The sequence below is a fragment of the Borostomias antarcticus genome, assembly GCF_949987555.1.
Source record: "Borostomias antarcticus genome assembly, chromosome: 5".
Lineage (NCBI taxonomy): Eukaryota > Metazoa > Chordata > Actinopteri > Stomiiformes > Stomiidae > Borostomias > Borostomias antarcticus.
In genome coordinates, this window is record NC_140238.1 from 12046851 (window position 1) to 12065520 (window position 18670).

Below are 18670 nucleotides of genomic sequence, written 5' to 3' on the forward strand. Positions count from 1 at the left end.
GGAACCTTATAACGTCTAGTTGTGTACCTAGGAACTGTAATGAGGAATTGATTAGTGCTGATAAGATTGTAAGGACAAGCGATAAGAATTCTACTGTGCCTGTACTGGTTATATATGGCGAATAAACTTTCTATTCTATTCTAATTGCTCTGTTGAATTACTCTGCACTCCATTAAGCATGTTTTCCCTAGCCATTTGTATCCGCCATGTTTTGATCTAGCAGGCTAGCTGAGCCTCCCGTGTTGTGGGAGAGGTGTTTAGGTTGCCTGGCGGAGAGGGTCGCAACATTTTACAGAACCGTCTATCTGCAAGATGCACACCCCTCAACAGCTCCTATCCGTTTATTTACATTGTGTAATACTTTAGGGCTATTAGGTCGCCGTGTATCAGATGATAACGGGACCTGAAGCTCTCCCGTGGTTATCCATCTTTTGAAGCAGATTAGCAGCGCTGCGCTGGGGCTCGGTCCTTCTTGCGAATTCCTGCGTCTCCCGTTGTCGGAATGTTCTCTAAAAAGACTCATGGAGACGTCAAGAAATCTACACAGAAAGTGTTGGATCCAAAAAAGGATGTGCTGACTCGCCTAAAACACCTGCGAATAGTAATCGGTAAGTTGTAACGAGATATTTGAACGCGTAAACCAGTTAGCAAGCATAAGCTACAATCAGACTAAACGCTGAATTGGTTTTGAGTCACCGGTGCACTGTGTGGGCAGGGTTCTGGTCGTGAAGCCCACGGTGAAGCCCTGCAACCCGCCTCTACCGGCGCATCTAGGGATATCAAAACTAATATATCCAATGAAGCTGTATGATGCTAACCGAGACTCGCTGCTCTGTTGATGCGGAGAGGAGCTGCCTAATCTGTCTGCTGCTGGTGCGAGTTTGTGTTTGCACACATGAACCGAATCACGCCGTAGTAAAGGAGTGACAGTGCTCTTTAAAAGTTTCACAGACCAATATTGCTAGCTAGATCTTATTGATGTTGTGAAACAGACATTGCTGCAAGTCGTGGCGTAACGTGGTTGCTTGCTTTTAACGTTACTCCATGTTTAGAAGAAATGTGTAAATACTGTCAACTGTGCTCTGCTCTGTCTCTGCGGGAGGGACACCGGGGTTGGGGGTTCCATCTCCGCCATAGGCTATGGTCAGAGTAGACAAAGCAGAGGTTAATGGAGGTCCCTGGGTTATACGCGGCTGGACAGTAGCTACGGCTAATTCCTCCATGAGAGGACTCCGAGCTCTGATGGGTGGGCTGTGCTGGGGACTGCTCCGTCAGACACGGGGGTTCCTCTGGGGACTGTCAGGAAAAAGCCAGAATAGAACAGCCCTTTTCCCACCGGACCTGCACTGTTTAGGAGAGTCAGGCCTGCAGACTCTCACTGGTCTGGAGTGACTTTAAATTGTATGATGATAAATTACATAACAGTCCCCATTGACAGTCCTGCAGGTGTAGCCTATGGCTAGTTACAGACAATATGTTAGGTGTATATGTAGGCTACACAGTGATATTTATTGATTGTGATTACCTTTCAGACAGTTTACAACCATTTAGGCTAAGTCACACAGGTCTGTTCTGAAAGCTTTTATTGTATGCTGAGAGGGAGTGGAGGAAGTCAGTGTTGTACCTCTTTGTGTGGTGGGGCAGGGATAAGTGGAAGCCAGAGAGTACAACTGTCGCCTCTCCACCTCAGAAACCAATTTCCTCAACAGTCCCAACTGCCTCACAACAGTTCCTGTTCTATTGTCTCTCAGTATACAGTAGCTACTGGTCTGGCTACACACACACCATTGGGCCATTGTGGTCGGAAGGTGTGTGTGTGTGTGTGTGTGTGTGTGTGTGTGTGTGTGTGTGTGTGTGTGTGTGTTTGCCTCATGCTGTAGTTTGCCTCACAACACAATTTGCTAACTCCGTTGCAATGACCAGACGTTAGCTGAAACTCAACAGAGCCAGGTGCTGAAATAGGTATTTAGTTGGGTGTTCTGGTGATTAGGCCCTCATCTTGAGTGAGCAATGTTTGAAGGGGGAGTAGAGTGTAAATGTGTTGTGTGTGTATGCGTGTGCGTGCATGTGTGCGTGTGGAGAGGATGGGTGTGCCTCCACAGTGTAATCCCGAGGGAATGTCACCTCTGATAGGAATCAAACAGAGCAGCCTGCAGGAGTGAGTTACTGACCACAGAACACTACACACTTTTAAACAACAACAGACAGACAGGCTAACTGGCCACTGAGACATCTGGACAATAGGTAGATGGACACTCTCTACATTAGGATTTAATGATATTAGTGAGAACACACATTAACACACAAACGCGCGCGCACAGACACACTTGTAATATCAATTTAGTGGACTCATTGTCTTTGGTCCCAAAAGACTATTAGAGATGAAATTATGTGTTCCAGGAATCTCCCGGGGCTATCAATAGTGTGTGTGTGTGTGTGTGTGTGTGTCAGAGAGAGAAAGAGGCAGACAGACAGACAGACAGACAGACAGTCAGTCAGTCAGTCAGTCAGTCAGTCAGTCAGTCAGTCAGAGAGAGAGTAAGATATATAGAAATAAAGAAGAGTGACAGAGAGAGAGAAAGCTAGAGAGAGAGACAGGAGGAGAGAGTTGCAGAGGTGTGTTGTACAGTCGAAGTGGAGCTCCCAGTTGGAGCTGAGTGGTGGTGGAGCCTTGCACCGAGGGCATCAGCAGCTCTGTTATCTCTCACAAGGGTACTGCCACCATGTCACTGAACTGTGTGTGTCTGTGTGTGAAAGAGAGAAAGAAAGAAAGAAAGAAAGAAAGAAAGAAAGAAAGAAAGAAAGAAAGAAAGAAAGAAAGGTAGAATAGCAAATGTATTTGTGTGTAACAAGTGCAGGTACAGGTACATTTGAATTCTTGTAATCGCTTGTCCTAACAGTATTTTATCAGTGCTAAACAGTTCCTCATTCCAGTCCTAGGTACTCAGCTAGACATGGGTTCCCAAACTGCCAATTTACTCTACTTCCGTCGTCTATCAGTCTATCAGTCTATCAGTATCATCCTCTTCTTCAGGCCACAACTCAGCGGTGGTAACATCTCCAGCGAATTCAAACCGGAGGAGTTCGCTGCTGCCCTCCAGCATTCGCTGCTGCCCTCCAGGGAAAGCTTCGGGGCCTGATTCTATCTGCCCGGAGCTTATACTCCATGCCACGCCTGCCTTGAAGTCCTGGTTGAGAGCGTTCCTCTCGTCCTGCTTGCGCCAACTCAAGATCCCCAAAATCTGGATAAGAGCCCTAGTTTTCACGATCCCTAAGCCGAACAAGCCTGAAGGGGACCCCAAGAGTTACCGCCCCATCTCTCTGTTATGTATCCCCTTCAAGATCCTCAAGCGTCTCTTCTACGCCCGCGTCGAACCAATCATCGACCCACTGCTCCCACAGGAGCAGGCCGGGTTCCAACGCGGGAGATCAACTGTAGATCAAGTCACTGATGACTCAAGACATCGAGGACAGCTTTTCGGCTAAAAAGAAGGCTGGAGCCATCTTTATAGACCTGACGGCTGCCTACGACACCGTATGGCACCGCAGCCTCACCTGCAAGCTGCTCCACCTGCTGCCGGACAGGCACATGGTCAGCATGATCATAGAGCTTGTCCGAAACCACAGCTTCACCCTCACCACTGGTAGCGGACAGCGAAGCAGGTTGCGATGCCTTAAGAACGGCGTCCCCCAGAGATCTGTCCTGGCCCCCCTCCTTTATAACATCTACACCTACGACCTGCCAAACACAGTCTCCAGGAAGTACCCCTGCAGATGACCTTGCGCTGGTGTACTCAGCTGGAGACTGACAGGCCGTGGAGGAGACCTTGAGCCAGGACATGCAGACACCAGGGTGGGAATTACACAACGGCCACAGCGGCCATGGCCGTCGATGCCCCTCCCTCTGGCCGTGATGCCCCGAAAATAATAATACCCCCTGCGGCCACCATGGCTTTTGTGCCCCTGCTACCATCTAAATTTCGAGGTTGATTTAAAAGCAGCAATGGTTTCCTGTTGTTTTCTTGATATTCCGAAATGAATTCAGTTGAGGCTACATAGTGATATCAATAAAACGTTACACCGGTAGTATACAACTGTAGCCTGCTAGTGGCTTTGATGCGATGTGAAACTATCACGCGCAACCAGCTGCAAGGACTGCTACTGCGTTGTGGTTCTTTGAGCATCTGTGTCCATGATGTAGGCAGTGCAATTTGTGTGTTGTCAGGTGTTTGTTCAAGTGTTCAAGTGAACAGTAGTGGATTCCAGTCCATTGTTGTCTATTGTATAGAGAAGGTGCTCAAAATGTGATCAGTTGTTGGTCCAGGGGGTGGGGTGGGGGGGTGGAGGTGGTATGCCAACGGGGGGTTGGGGGGAGTGTCGGCATGGTCAGGGGAGTAGGATTGAGAGACTGGTCCGTCAGAACAGTCCAGTCACAGGAGGGGGGGGTTAAAGGACAGATCGGAATTTAGCATTATAAGCCAGGTTATACGTTTATGTACTATCATATACAACGGCCGATATACTTTGAAGCATACTTTGTGGCGATTTTTTTGCCAGAACATCAACGGACACCAGTGAGTTTCCTGTGATTGAAAACAAGAGTTTATGGTGTTTCTGTGGGACTTTGTCTATGCACCTTTGGATCCATTGAGCGTGTTAGCGTCAAAGGGCTATATCTCGAGAGTGCACCATTTGAATTAACTTTGATATTGGCCGTTGTATATGATCGTAAATAACCTTATAACATTGCTTATAATGCTAAATTCCGAACCTGTCTTTTAACTGTCCAGGCAGAGAGGGGTGGTGGGGGGAGATAATGGGTCGTGGGGGGGGGGGTCTGACCTCGGAGTGTCTTCATTGTCAGTCTACTGCAGCTGCTTGCTGTTAAGCTTGCAGACCGCGACAGAAGTGAGAAATTAGTGTGAGTAAGCTGTATGAACGTGCATGTTTGTTTTGTTCTCTTCTGTGTATTGTTGTGGCGCTCTATTCTATTATGTATCATGTATAGTAGGTGTAGTGTTGTTGACATCTGTTTTGTTGTTGTTGTTGTTTGGTTCTATGCTGAATTGAGAAAGGGAGGGAGAGAGAGAGACTGGACTGGACTGGACATGGGAATCTATAAACAAGCCTTGTTAGTACCAAATATCTCCTGAGTGAGTGTCTGTTCTCCATCCATGTGTGTGCACATGCATGGCTGCGTACGTGTTTCTGTTCCAGCTCCCCGCTGTCAGATAGCGAGCTTCCTCCGCGTTGCTGCTGTTCTATTTTGGAGCCGGAGTGCTGGCTGCTGGGTAATGTCTGTAGTAGGGATGAGACGGTATGGATTTTTGCATTACGGTACGGTAAGGTACGGTATCTAGTTACACGGTACGGTTTATGGTATTTCACTGTATATGGCTTTTTTTCTTTTGATTGAACTGGCCTTTAGAATCAAAGCCTTTTCATGACGCCTTCTTTCATTAATCTCGTGGATTTATTCAGAATGTCGAAGTTGGCTAAATCACTGCAGTCATGGATGCTGCTATGGGAGTTAAAACTAGTAGGCTATAGGCTACAACATTGGTTATTTAGGCCTGGCTGTATCACACAATATTGTAAACGTTACTAAACGGCTTGTTTAGGTGGAGATTACATTTGCAATATTTTATTTTGTAAAGCTCATTGGGAATGGGAATGCACCTGCTGTGTGAAGTGCGGTGATCAAAGACAGAGGAGATGCCGTAGCCTAGGCCTACACTCTCGCCATTCGATGCAAAATAGCCTATTTATTATTATATATGATAAAAGGTCCTCTTTAGTCTCTTTATAAGGATTAATATATTTTGTATCGAACGGTGACAGTGTGCGGCATCTCATCTTTCTTTGATTATGCCGTTTTAGCAACTGGAAGTTGGGAATGGATATAGAAGGGCCCAGTCTACTTCCTGGATCGAATAATAGGCTTTTTTGTATCGACTAGACACAGGCATTTGAATAGGCTGAGTTCTAGAGCCCTACAGTGCAACACATGATGGAAAATACACACTATTGTAATTAAGCTCAGTTTATTAATAGCAAGCTTATATTAAATTACAAAATTAACTGTTGCAAGCAACTTGAAATGTGAAGTTTCAGCAGCGCATTATTGTGTAATACCATAAACGTAATACCGTAAACACAGGGAATGTCACGGTTCTAATACCGTTGACATTTTATACCGCGGTTCACGGTTTTATGGTATACCGTCTCATCCCTAGTCTGTAGAGCTGGCCAGCATGTCCGCACTCCACCCTGACCTGACCTCACACAGAGAGAACCTCGCAGAAAGAACCCCTCTATAGAACCTCGCAGACAGAACCTCACAAAAAAAATAATAATTACAGGACCTGAGGGGAATGGGGGTCTTTATTCGGGCACATGTGACACACATATTGCCAGTGAGCGGCGACACGGCACACAGCAAACACACATTTACCATTTACACATGCAATTGATAGGGCGTCGCCGGTGGAAATCGTTCCCTGTATTTCTCCTGTATTTCTCCCATCCAAGCTGTCCTCCTCCAGGGGAAGCCAGGAGCAGTGGGCAGCCATTGTTCATGGCGCCTGGGGACCAAGTGCTCAGTCCAGGTCTTAGTCAGGGACCGGACTGAAAAGCATCTGTTCTTCTGCATGTTTTTCGTAATGGGTTCTTTTGGGAGGAAACCCTTGCGAACATAGGGAGAACATGCAAACTCTGCACAGAAAGCCTCAGATATCTTCTTTCTGTGTGGCAACAGTACGAGGTACTGCACCATCGCACCACTCATGAGAAATTTTTGGGGTTCAGTCAAGTGTCTTGCTCAAGGACACTTCGGCACAATGCTGGTAGCTCGGATCAAACCGGGGACCTTGTGATCCCCAGCCAGTGGCACTACCTCCCGAGCTACTTGCCGACCCACTATAGAACTTCCTTGACAGAACTTCACAGACAGAACCCCTCTATAGAACCTCATTGTCAGAACTTCACATACAGAACCCCACAAACAGAACCTCACAGAGAGAACCTCACATTTCTTGGGCTTATGTGTTCTCTTAGGGAATAATGAAACATACTGTAGTAAACCAGAATACCTTGAATATAGTATTATATAAAACAGGTTTAAGACATATGTCTTCTCCTCAGTGGAGGGAGGGACAGAGAGCAGGTTGTCCTCTGGCTGGTCTAGGTCTGAGCTCACTGAGGGTACCGATCTAGGATTCGATGATTCTTTTTAGACGGCAGGGATTGTATTAGACAGCGAGGGGCCTGATCCTAGATCAGCATCTCTACTCTGAGAGCTTTGTGGATATGTGGGACCCTGGTCTGGTCTGATCTGATCTGATCTGATCTGGTATGGTCTAAGAGTTTTGTGTGGGTTCACACTGCTGAAGGTAGAATGTCTTAATTTTAAACTGTAAAAATGTCCAAACTAGAGCTATTCAGAGATTTTTTAAAGGAGCGATTAGCAGTGGCAACTTTGGATATTTGGACTGTGGTATGAAAAAACACTTGCAGAATGCCAATAAGTCTCGTCTGGTCTGGTGTGGTGTGGTATGGTCTGGTGTGGTGTGAAGTTGTATGGTGTGGTCTGGTATGGTCTGGTATAGTGTGGTATGCTATGGTGTGGTATGGTATGGTGTGGGGTATGGTGTGGTCTGGTATGGTATGGTGTGGTACAGTAGAGTAGGGCTGCTCGATTATGGCAAAAATCATAATCACGATTATTTTGATTGATATTGAGATCACGATTATTTAACACGATTATTCATTGAATTCTTTTTTTTAATCAAAAGTTTTAACATTTTCTTAACAAATGTTCTTAACAAATCAAATTATTGACTTTGATAACAATTAATTTATTAAATGTTGACAGTGGCTTTTCTTTTTAACAATGTTCTTTGGATTAGATACATTTCTCCCATGGGAGACAAATAGTGAACCTTGACCTTGATAAATAAATTAATAAAAGTGCCAAAACTGATAAATAAAGAAGCTTCAAAGCACCGGCACCACCACAGAAGAAGACTACCTCGGAAAAATAATTTCACTAGGACAGAACGCGTCTAAATAAGTTATTTAATGGTAGCGCCGAGGCTTCAAAACCCAGCATTTGTTAAAATAGACCCTTTTGCTTAGGTGAGTGACGTTTCATGTTTATCTGACACTTGTACATATGAGCGTCTCTCCTAACTAGGCCGACACCGATTTATTTTGACGGCAAAGTGAATGGACCGGCAAAGGACTGTTGTCTGCATGAGCGAGCGGAATGCGACAACGGGACTGAGAAGGGCTGCTTTGAGGGGCAGCTACGACTGCGTAGCAAATTTTACACACCGTGTCAACTTGGTCCAAATCTGTCTCCGCGAACCCATAGTGTTTCCACACCACTGACATTGTTTTAGCTGTCTTGTCCACCTCTCGTTCTGCTGCCATAATCTTCTTCTTGTCGTGTTTTGTTCGAGAGGAGCATGCGTGCGCCTTGCTTGACAACTCGTCTCGCTCTGAACTAAAGTGTCAAGCGCAGTATAGCTCTGCAGTGTAGGGTGCGCTTGATTTGTGCAAAATCGTTTTATGGCGATTATTTAGTTTTAATGATCGTTGACAGCCCAAATCGTAATCTAAATTAAAATCCGATTAATCGAGCAGCCCTACAGTAGAGTATGGTGTGGTATATTGTGGTGTGATATGGTGTGGTCAGGGTTTTTCCTGCCTAGACGATTTTTTGGCGCCCCCCAAAGAGATTTTAGCCAGAGCCAAAGGAAAATCACCAGTGCCAAAATGCTAAAAAGTTCAATTCAAATCCTCTCCAAATGTGTTTGATAGCTTGTTTCAAGTGCAGCCCATCCCTCTTTCTTGCATTGTCCATGGAATGCACCACTAGTAATCGAGATAATTAATAGACAGGTTATCAGTATCTTAAACATTTTGGCTTCATATCCATTTTGTGCCATGTCGGGAGATTTCCCGCGACTGAAAAGTGAGCTCAGTCAGACAGCGAAGAATAAAGAATTGCGTGCGCATCACCCCCCAAAGACCCGTTTTGAGCCAGGAAAAGCCCTGGTGGTGTGGTATCAGGTATGGGGTCCTTTGACTAACCAGGAATTTTCTAATTGGGACAAACATCAAATTAAAACCCCTCACACTGAATTTTGTAAACACATTCTAAAAGTCAAAAGAATAACTCAAAATAATGCATGCAGTGCAGAACTTGGTCAATTCACTCTTCTAATTGACATTTAAAAAGAGCCATCCAATTTTAGATTAATCTCAAAACAAGTGACCGGCCCTACCAACAAGCCTTACAAAGCCAAGAGGAGAACATGGAGAGAAGTACCCTCAGCCAGCTGGTCCTGAGGCTGACCTCCACTAACTCTCCCCTGCCTCAGCACAGCCCTCAGACAATCTGGCCCAAACAAATTATCATCAACTCAACTCAACTTTATTTATAAAGCACTTTAAAACAAGCACAGCTGAAACAAAGTGCTGTAGATAAGTCATCTTAAAAACACACAAACAAATAAAATAAAACAACAATAATGAAGCAATAAAAACAATAAGAACAAGTAAAACAAGGGCAAAGTCTAATGCTGGGTTGAAAGCCAAGGAATAAAACAAAACAAAAAGAAAACTATATTACGTATTGGAAAAATGGCACAAAAAAAGGTAATTAGAATGCTATTTAACCCTAAATCGAGAGTACAGTACACAGTGGCAGATTATCTGACCACAGAGAGAGCTGGAGACACATTTCCTGCTACAATAAAGAACCTATTAGGAAATTGAAGTTCTTTACAAAAATAAAATGTGAACTCAAAAACTTTGATACACTCTGACCATACTAAAATGCAACATATACTTGGAGAACATAGTGTCAGCGCTATAGATTCAGCAAGATATGTGAGTGCATGTCACAGCCTAAGAGAAAACCAGCACAACACAGAACAGCTCTAGTTAATCTCCTCACAGCTCACACTCTGCCTTTTCATTTACTCCTCTACTTTAAGTGGATCTTTTTTTGTTTGTTCGTTTATGTATTTATTTTACATATGACATTTGATATATTTTATTTTATATGAATATCTTTTTGTGCATGGCTGTAAACCATAGATGGCATTTGTCGGGTTGTCACTCCCTCCCTCCCTCCCTTACTCCAGTCAATGTTGACCTGCATTTCTCTGTTGTCACTCCCTCCTCCCCCTCCCTTACTACGGTCAATGTTGATCTGCATTTCTCTGTTGGCACCTCAAGAGGTAGTAGTCCCAGCATACCAAAATAAAGAAGGATATCAAAATCAACCCGCCGATCTCCACTGCACAAGTAGAGTAGCGGTGAAAGTATTGAACTCCCACCTGGGAGATCGGGATTCAAGACCCGATGGGGATGGTTTTATGGGACTATACCCCAAACCTCCACACGTTCATCCTTTCAGTCCAACCTTTTCCTTGATGGCACACAGATATCGGTCCTCCATAGGAATCAGAGTGACAATCCACTGGAGTGTTTCTACTGGGGGGTGTCTAGAGGAGCACCGTTGTTAAACAGCTGGAGAATTTCTGCTGGTGAGTCGGTAGCGGTCTTCGAGCGGAATTCCACTCGCATTCGCACGCGCTGATGCCCTGCCCTGTCGCTTTTCTGATGGTAAAACTCATGTGGACCTCTATTGGGATACCATCGGAATTCCGCTTGCATGGCATGCCCCCCCTGTCCCTTTTCACATGGTGGAACTCGGTTGGGATACCGTCAAAATTCCTCTTGCAACCGTCACCGGAGGGTAGTCTTGAACAACCTAGTCACTGACGACCAGCTCAACACGACGCCCCGGACAGGTCAGGTAAATTCTGGTTCAAAATGTAAAGCTGTATACAAACATAACGTAATGTTAGCCTAGCCGCCAGCTACTGTGTTGTAAGTCTTTTATTAGTATAGAGATGGATAACAGTGTGAGGAATAATTATATTTGAACAAGGTTATGAAAGTGTACTGGTTCAATCCCTTAATGTTGAGATTCTACCATAAAGTGTTATCATTGCTTAGAAATGCCCAGTAGATTAGTGTTAGCCCTATGTTGCTAGCTATATTAGCGTTAGCCCTATGTTGCTATCGGTAGGGATTTTGATAGCTTCTTCATACTATTATCATGTAATCTCTGGTTATAGGCTATTGGTAGCTAAGAGTAACTGTACTTTGTTTGATTTTTATGTTCATTATGTTCTGTTGTCCAAGTATAATTTAGTCCACGTTCTTGTTAGTTGGCTACAAACGTGTATTATTGGTGATAGACTGCATTTACCGTTTTCGGCCACGGGAGGGCAGCAACAGGCTTAGATAGACTGTTTTTCCTTGTTCAGTTTCAGCGATTCAATGAGTATTTGAGTTAGGCTATTTAGTTATTTGTGTAAGTATTTCTGTTAGTTATATATTATATTTCTTAAGTATTTCAGAGACCACACTTTCACCATCTGTTTGTAAGTGAAGAGAATTGAAAAGTCAAATCATGCTTAAGGGTTTAAAAAGTATTAATATTGTCAAAATACTGAGGAAAGCTTGCGCAAGTATCCTCTCCTCTCACTTAAGAAACTAGGCTCAGCATTATGATCATGATCACAAGTTTATACAGTTTACATATTTTTAAGCAATGGTAGTGTCTACTTTTCATGTCAGTAAGTCTAACAAAATTGATAATGCATGGGTTGTATCTTTTGTCTTTTCCCACATGGGACCTTCATTCCTGTCGGGGCTGATCATCGACCACTATGTTCCTACAAGTGCAGAGGTAGTGTTGTTTTCTCTTTCAATGTCTAGTTAATGGAGTAAACAGTGAAAATTTCACCAAGGGGTGGATCTGGATCTGCTTCATTTAAGTACTCAGAATTTTAACAATCAGAAGTGGGCCTTACAAAAGATTGAGAATCCCAGGTGTAATGTAATAGTCTGTTGTAAATAATGTTTCTTCATGTTTAGAATTTAAAGCATGCACTGAATTAATGGGTGCCTCGGAGCATGAAGGTGTCAGTCCCCTCCTCTCCCAACTTTCCTGTCCTTTTCTACTGTCACTGTGCTAATAAAGCAGTAATGTGTTTCTGAGCTAATATCTTCTTTATCCCTCTTAGGGGCTATGCAGAAAAACCCAGTCACGAAGGGAACCACTGAGGAGGCACTGCAGCAGGAGGCTACTAAGTACCTGAAGGGGGCGTCAGACAGGGAGGGTGGCTGGAGCAACTTAAAATACTGAACTGCTTTGGAGCACCTGGTTTCATGGCCCCAGACACTGGGCTGACTGTGATGTAAAACAAGTTTATTTGGTATTTTTAAGTAAATGTATAGTCTGTTTTGCAGATTAATTAACTGTGTCAAACTGTTTGCAGAAACTGGGTGACCAATTAAGTGACCAATTACAAGTCCCATTGATATACTAGACTTGTACTTACTGTTATGTTTCTCTGTGTATGCAATGTGTTTTGTTTTCTGCCCATCCTGTTCTCGGTCCCACTACCAGATTCCTGAGTGGATCCAGTTAAAATTAATATAATTCAAAGCATTTTAATAAATATGAGCATTTTGATTTGCCATTTGTGTTTGTGACTGGATGTTATAGAAGTTATGTAAAAATGTGGTTACCTTGTGGTGCTATGTCAGTTATTGAATTAATGTGCAGTAATTGAACATTTGAAGTACTCCTGTTTTGAAATTATACCTACAGTATAGGTGTCTCAGTAATTAACCATTATATATTAGGCTATACTTTACATGTATTTACCAGCTAAATGTTTAGTAATTGGGGAACTATGAAAGGAAGGGTTACCAAAAAACGTTTATAGTAAGTTAATTTAGCAATAGAAATCCATAAGCCTAGGGCCAATGGGCCTAGGATATAGATAATAAACTACCGGTGGAATGGTAGTGGAGCAATAACGGGAGCTTTTTCAGTCCCCAAAGCTAATAATCCGCCAGAGGTCCGCTTGCCATTTGATTTGCAAATGGCCAGGAACCCTCCAGCGGATTCGGCCGGAGGTCCACCAGCTCGTCCATTGGGGACCCACTCTAGGTCCGCTAGCCTTGTGTTATATTCTGCCGGAGGTCCGCCAACTCATCCACCGGGGACCCGCTGTAGGTCCGCTAGCCTTGTGTTATCTGGGTTTATCCCTTACCTTTGTCCAGAAACAGAAGCTGAACCAATTGCAGCAAAATAGCTAACGTTACAGGAATTATCAGTGTAACTGCTTTAGCCACTAACCGCTACCATTAATGTTATGGAAGCTAGTTGTTGTGAGCTCATGAGCTTACTGGCTCTCCTGCTGTTATTGTGCTGGATTAGCATTGGAAGCATTGGAAGTGATGTGTCCAGACGACAAGACCTATCTTAATTTATTAGAGATTATTTAATGTCATTTCAATTCACAGCTATTTCAGTGGCATGACTAGCTTCTGTCCTACCAGTCCTGAACAGAAACAAGCCAGCCATGCACATAAGCCAGGCTGGACCTGGCCTGGTTTGTTAATTGTCTCTATTGACCTATTTTATGACCTACCTATCTTTCTATCTATCTGTTAATTTACTTAATTGTATACTTTATCATGTCATTATTGAATTGTATTCTTGACGCTTTGGCATTATTGTTCACCTGACATTCATGCCAATAAAGCATATTGGATTGAATTGAAATCGGTGTCATGTGGTATGGTATGGTGTGGTATAGTATGGTATGGTGTGGTGTGGTATAATTCGGTATGGTGTGGTGTGGTGTGGTATGGTATGATATGGTGTGGTATAGTATGGTGTGGTATGATATGATGTAGTATGGTATGGTGTGGTGTGATATGGTGTGCTATGGTGTGGTGTAGTGTGCTATGGTGTGCTGTGGTGTGGTGTGCTATGGTATGCTATGGTATGGTGTGCTATGGGGTGGTATGGTATGGTGTGCTGTGGTATGGTGTGCTATGGGGTGGTATGGTGTGCTGTGGTATGGTGTGCTATGGGGTGGTATGGTGTGCTGTGGTATGGTGTGCTGTGGTGTGGTATGTGCTGTGGAGGAGAGCAGCTACAGCATGTACCAGACCAGTATCCTAAATATTGACTGGGATGTTAATTGTCTACAGTGTGTGCGTTAAACTCTTAACTGATGATACTTCTCTCTCTTGCTTTCTCAATTCAACTTTCAAGTTTTATTGTCATGACAAGAAAATACTTATCGCCATATACAGTCTCTCACTCTCTCACACATTTTCTCTCTCTTACCTTCTGTCTCCCCTTTCCTCCTCCCTCCGCCTCTCCACTGTACAGAGAATGCTGAGCCATGTGATCTGAAGCACTTCTTCGACCAGTACTACTCCCACATCTACTATGTCTTCTTCGAGAACTTCATCACCATCGAAGTCAGCCTCAAACAGAAAGGTGAGGATACTTGGGGTGGGATTGGCCAGTGTGAGAGGTTACCGGTGCTCCGATTGGCCAGTATCTAACACAATTAAGAGCAGGGCTGCGTTCCGAATCGCATACTACCCTACTATATAGTATGCCAAAACAGGAAGTAGAATGTCCCAATACATAGTATGCCACATGCAGTATGGCAAAAATACCAGGATGTCCTACTACATCCGGTCGTATTTTGCAGTATGCATGCCAGCAGGCTTTTCTGGCTATTCTGGCCCACAATCCTGTGCGCAGCGGAAATGTGCGTCACATGTGCGTGTCGTGACAGCTGGAGACGTTGTTGCGTTATGGATAGCGACGGATGTGGGCAAATTTCAAGACGCAATGTTATGACAAGGTAGTATGTCCCAATTGGATGCCTACTGCTTGCAAAGTACGTACTTTGGGCAGCTGTAGTAGGTACTGGTAGTAAGAAGTAGAAGTATGCGATTCGGAACGCAGCCCAAGTCTCTGTATCTGCTCCTGTTCACATTTCCCTCTGACACGTCGGCCTGACAGCGTTTATATTTGGCACGGGTACCAGCAAGGGTCCCGGGCAGATGGTGACGGGGCTTGATTTTTAATTAATGCATGTTCTGACTAATTTTAACATAAAATACTGCTCCGGTGCAGAACTAGTGACAATTCTATAGCTGGGAATTCAAGGTTACGGTTGGCTTATGACAGGTTAAAACCATGTTATGACTATAGAAAGTCTATCTCATCTCAGGTATGTGCGGTTAACATGGTAACCGTGTTTTTAATTTCCTCATACTATCTCCTCTTTGTCTGTTGCAGGTCACAAATCACAAAGGGAAGAGCTGGATGCCATTCTCTTCATATTTGAGGTAAAACCCCCACTTCTGCTTCCCCGCAGGAAGTTGTTGTGATACATTAGGCTAACTAACACACAGGGAAACAGATTAGTCCTAGACTGAAACACACACGTCTCTATGTCCGAAACTAGGCCCAATCTGTGTCCAGGAAATGTCCCATAGTATGATATATCACCACGGCTAACAGTGTGTTCTGCTTTGGGATATTTGACCAAGGCCATGCTCACTGAGGCCTGAAGGCCAGAGATGTGGAGATACGGACGATCAAAACCTAACCTTGGGCACACACACACACACACACACACACACACACAAACAGAAATAGAGATATACACACACACACACCCAGAGAGAGAGAGATGGAGAGATACACACCCACACACACATCCACAGAGAGAGATACACACACACGCACCCACAGAGAGAGAGAGAGAGAGATAGAGAGACTAGAGTAGTTTAGGACTAGAGTAGGCCATGTGTGGTATTAATAGGTACACTGCAAGGCAGGTTTGGGGTGAAAACAGTGTGTGTGTGTGTGTGTGTGTGTGTGCGTGTGCGTGTGCGTGTGCGTGTGCGTGTGTCACTCATGTATTGTTTTATGTTCTGTTGACAGAAAATTCTCCAGCTTCTGCCAGAGAGAATACAGGGACGATGGCAGTTCCACAGCATAGGTAAACACACGCACACCCTGATCATTCCCTGTTTAGTACAGATAATCAGATCAGATATTTAGCCCCACATGTATGACAATCAGGTTATCAGGTTAGTTTCTCTGCCCTTACGTTCATACTACCATACCTTCACTTCACCCCTCCCTCCCTTCCCCCTCATCCCTTTCTCCCCTCACACTCATCCCTCCCTCCCCTCATCCCCTCCCCCCCCCTCCTCCTCATCCCTCCCTCTCCTCATCCCCCCTCCTCCTCATCCCTCCCTCCCCTTCTCTTCCTGCTTATCCCTACCTTCCCTCAACCTCCTCATCCCTCTACTGAGAGCTGGTCTCTCCTCATCCCTCCACTATGAGCTGGTCTCTTCTCATCAGTCCACTGTGAGCTGGTCTCTCATCCCTCCACTGTGAGGTGGTCTCTCCTTTGCCGCTGTGCTGAGGCTGGTGTGCAGCTGGCTACACAGACCACCCAGAGCAACAGAGGATGCCAAGGACCTGGGGTTAGAGCTGACCCAGGCCCGACCGAGACCTCTGACACACACGTACACACACACACACACACACACACACACATACACACACTGTAGGAGGGACTGTAGACAGCCAATAAGTAGTGTCCTCTGTCTCTGCTCCAGGGCTGATCTTGAAGAAGCTGTTACACACTGGCAACTCTCTGAAGGTAAGGCTCATATTTGTTACCTTTGAGCAAGGAACATATTTGATGTACAGTATCTGAAGCCTCTTTTATTTCATGTTCCTTGCTTTTTACATTCCACAGCATACAGTGTTGTAATGTAAAATGTGCTTCAACTGCTTCAAAATAATAGGTTTAACTTGTTAAGCGGTGCAGCCGCTTCTATACATGCTGTGTGTGAGTTCAGGAAGATCTCAAGGAGTATAAGCAGCTTAGATATTTACACTGTAGGAATCCTGGGAACCAGATGATATGAGATATAATATGTCTGTTTAGCCTAAAAACTGTAAGAATGGCGACAAGTTAGAAAACAGGTATGAATTTAGAAAACAGGTGTGAATTTGAAATTGCTAACTGCCAGTAGAGTGGAGCTTTGAACATTCCACCATTTGTGTGAATGTACAGTAGAGCATGGTTTTCAGATAACACTATTTCAAAAACTATAAATGGAATTGAGTGAAAGCATGAAAACCTGAACATTTTGGTGTATATTATATTTGAAAGTACAGTGAAAATTGTAGTAGTGGCAGTTTGCAAACATTTCAAATCACCTAACAACTGAACATTCCATCATTCATTTCAGTGGGACAAAGACTACAGTATGAATGAAACTTAAGTGCAGCTGATTCTATATGTGGCATGCGTCTATGTGTGTGTCTGTTCGTAGCATTAGATTTAGACCAATCAGGAGTTGCCAATACCGTTGCGCACCAGCACTAGAAGGCAGTAGGGATTGCTCATAAATCTGCACTTATTTCACCACCTGGATGTGATCGCAGAGCAATCATTTGGCACCTGTCGTCCGTATGCTCTGGGCAGTAGAGGCCGGTGGCTCCTATGTATGTTTTTTGTCCGTGTCCTTCAGTCTATCTGGCTGTCTGCCCCCCCCCCCCCCCACACACACACACACACACCTCCAGATCCGCCGGGAGGGTGTGCGTCTCTTCCTGCTGTGGATGCAGGCCCTGCAGGGTAGCGCCCAAAGGGAGCAGCTGTGGACGTTCGCCTGCCTCATCCCTGGGTTTCCCCCGCCGCCCTCCGAACACGGCCCCCGCACCCTTGACAACCTGGTCAACCCCCCACTCTGCCTGCAGGAGAGTAGGTGGCACACACATACACACACACAGGCACACATGCACATATGTACACACACGTACATACACACACACGTACATACACACACATACACACACACACACACAGACTCCACAGCACCCGCGACAACCTGGTCAACCCCCCACTCTGTCTGCAGAAGAGAAAGTGGCACACATCCATACATACTCACATGTGCACACACACACTCACACACATAAACAGACTCCTATATGCCAAATGCACATAGACACACACATTCTCTCTCTGTCCTCTTCCAGCCCAAGTGACCCCGGAGGAGATCAGCCCATTGGTTCCTCCCCAGTCAGGTGACAAAAACCAGGAAGACCTGACTGGTTACTTCCTGGAGGCCTTGCTCAAATACATGGTAACCCAGGTAACCGTGATCTCTACTAACACTGCTAACATGCCTGGCATACACGCAGTCCAGTCCCGCACCATCACTCCTACTTGTGTGTGCGTGGTTGGCAGTGCTTTGGAATAACTCTGCCTGACATTCTGTTTGGATATGCATGCTGTGGCACACACACGCACACACACACACACACACACACACACATGGTCTGTTCAAACAGCTGCCCTGCTAAAGCCCCCCCTCCAGCATGTCTCTCTTTCACAGTCTGTCTCTGGTTGAGCAGTGTTTATATATGTCATAGTGTGTGTTTGTGTGTGTGTGTGTGTGTGTGTGTGTGTGTGTGTGTGTGTGTGTGTGTGTGTGTGTGTGTGTGTGTGTGTGTGTGTGTGTGTGTGTGTGTGTGCGCATGTCTGTATCCACCGCCAGGCTAAGAGTCTGGAGTGGCGTTGTAAGGAGAACCATGAAAAGGGCTTCTGTTTCCTGTTTGGAAACTTCAAGAAGTTCTACCTTCCACACATCTTCCCCAACTTCTCCAAGGAAACCAGTCTCTACCAACCCATCTTGGGTGAGCATCAGGGAATAGAACATATACCAGCCT

At 44.9% G+C, this 18670-nt stretch overlaps 1 protein-coding gene across 1 annotated transcript in view; it reads left to right on the forward strand.

Annotated features, from left to right (window-relative positions):
• The first annotated feature begins 311 nt into the window (after positions 1-311).
• Positions 312-18670, forward strand: part of ralgapa1 (Ral GTPase activating protein catalytic subunit alpha 1) — a 96396-nt gene continuing 78037 nt past the window's right edge. The window contains exons 1-8 of the mRNA XM_084438314.1: positions 312-608; positions 14282-14392; positions 15209-15258; positions 15860-15917; positions 16546-16589; positions 17525-17702; positions 17978-18093; positions 18499-18637. Coding sequence (XP_084294440.1) covers positions 503-608; positions 14282-14392; positions 15209-15258; positions 15860-15917; positions 16546-16589; positions 17525-17702; positions 17978-18093; positions 18499-18637 — 802 coding nt within the window. The 5' untranslated portion in view covers positions 312-502. The remainder of the gene's footprint in view (positions 609-14281; positions 14393-15208; positions 15259-15859; positions 15918-16545; positions 16590-17524; positions 17703-17977; positions 18094-18498; positions 18638-18670) is intronic.